The sequence below is a fragment of the Anomaloglossus baeobatrachus genome, chromosome 1 (genome assembly GCF_048569485.1).
Source record: "Anomaloglossus baeobatrachus isolate aAnoBae1 chromosome 1, aAnoBae1.hap1, whole genome shotgun sequence".
NCBI lineage: Eukaryota > Metazoa > Chordata > Amphibia > Anura > Aromobatidae > Anomaloglossus > Anomaloglossus baeobatrachus.
Genome location: NC_134353.1, coordinates 33,975,580 through 33,977,049, shown reverse-complemented (window position 1 = coordinate 33,977,049; position 1,470 = coordinate 33,975,580). Strand labels below are relative to the sequence as shown.

The window sequence follows — 1,470 nt, the reverse complement described above, 5'->3', positions numbered from 1 at the left end:
GCTTGTCTCCATGATGTTAAGCTTTCTCTGTATATTTTTGTTCCTGGGTCGCCCTACACATGTCACCTGTATGCTTCGTCAGACTTTATTCGGGATCATCTTCTCAGTAGCCATCTCTTCTATTCTGTCTAAAACCATCATGGTCTACATGGCCTTCAAAGCCACCAAGCCTGGAAGCAAATGTAGAAAATTTATTGGAGTGAAGATCACCAACTGTTTAGTGTTTGTTTGCTCATTTACACAAACTATACTTTGCATTTTCTGGTTATCTACTGCACCGCCATTCCCAGAAAAGAACTATGACTTGTATGTCGACAAGATCATTCTCCAGTGTAATGAAGGGTCTCTAGTAGCATTTTCCATTTTCCTTGGTTACATAGGCTTTCTTGCAGCCATTAGTTTTGTGGTGGCTTTTCTGGCAAGGAATTTGCCAGATAGTTTCAATGAAGCTAAAAACATCACGTTCAGCATGCTGGTGGTCTGCAGCGTCTGGGTGGCTTTTATTCCAGCCTATTTAAGTGTAACTGGAATAAGTACAGTTCTAGTAGAGATATTTGCAATATTGTCTTCAAATGTTGGCATTTTAGTTTGTATATTTTATCCTAAATGTTATATTATTATTCTGAGACCAGACTTAAATTCAAAGGGTAGTTTATTAAAAAAAACATAAATATAGTAGAGAAAATAAAACCACTTAAATATTTAGTAATTTAATGTATTCAGATGTCTTCAATGTATAGTTTCTTTACTTTTATAGTGACCTATTATTCAATTTGCATTTTAAATCATTGTTAGAATTTAGAGATGGGAAAACACTAAAATGCTTGGGTGCTCGTTAGTTGAGTTGAGCAGGTCGGACGCTCTGAAAGGGCTCAACGCGAGTTACGAGAATAATGGAAGTCAATGTCCAAAAGAAAGGAAAGAGGTGCACTGCAAGTTTATAATATTCAAAGGGCGGGGAGCTCACAATGCTAGAAATTCACACGGGGTTAAAGTTGTTGGTACCCCTCATTTAATGAATAAAAACCCACAATGGTTAGAAAAATAACTTGAATCTGACAAAGGTAATAATAAATTAAAAATCTATGAAAATGAAGAAATGAAAATCAGACATTGCTGCTTTTCTGCTTCCACAGATTTTTTTAAAAAATAAAACTCATGATACAGGCCAGGACAGAAATGTTGGTACCCCTGAAAATAATGTGACAAAAGGGAAATGTTAAATCAAGTTGTGTCCACTAATTAGCATCAAAGGTGTCTACAATCTTGTAATCAGTCAGTGGGCCTGTATAAAAGGGCTGCAAATACTCACTGTGCAGTTTGGTAACATGGTGTGTACCACAGTAAACATGGACCAAAGGAAGCAAAGGAAGCAACGGGTCCCTGCTGGACCCGTTGAAGCACCACAGCTGGTGCAAAATGGCAGCCGTAGACCGGATGTAACCCTGCATCCACCCCCTCCCCCCATGC

General features: G+C 38.2%; 1 protein-coding gene across 1 annotated transcript in view; it reads left to right on the top strand.

Moving 5' to 3' along the window:
* The window catches only part of LOC142245910 (vomeronasal type-2 receptor 26-like), a 71,879-nt gene extending 71,209 nt beyond the window's left edge, over positions 1 to 670 (top strand). The window contains exon 6 of the mRNA XM_075319233.1: positions 1 to 670. This exon is cut by the window's left edge and continues 229 nt beyond it. Coding sequence (XP_075175348.1) covers positions 1 to 670 — 670 coding nt within the window.
* The last annotated feature ends 800 nt before the right edge of the window (positions 671 to 1,470 follow it).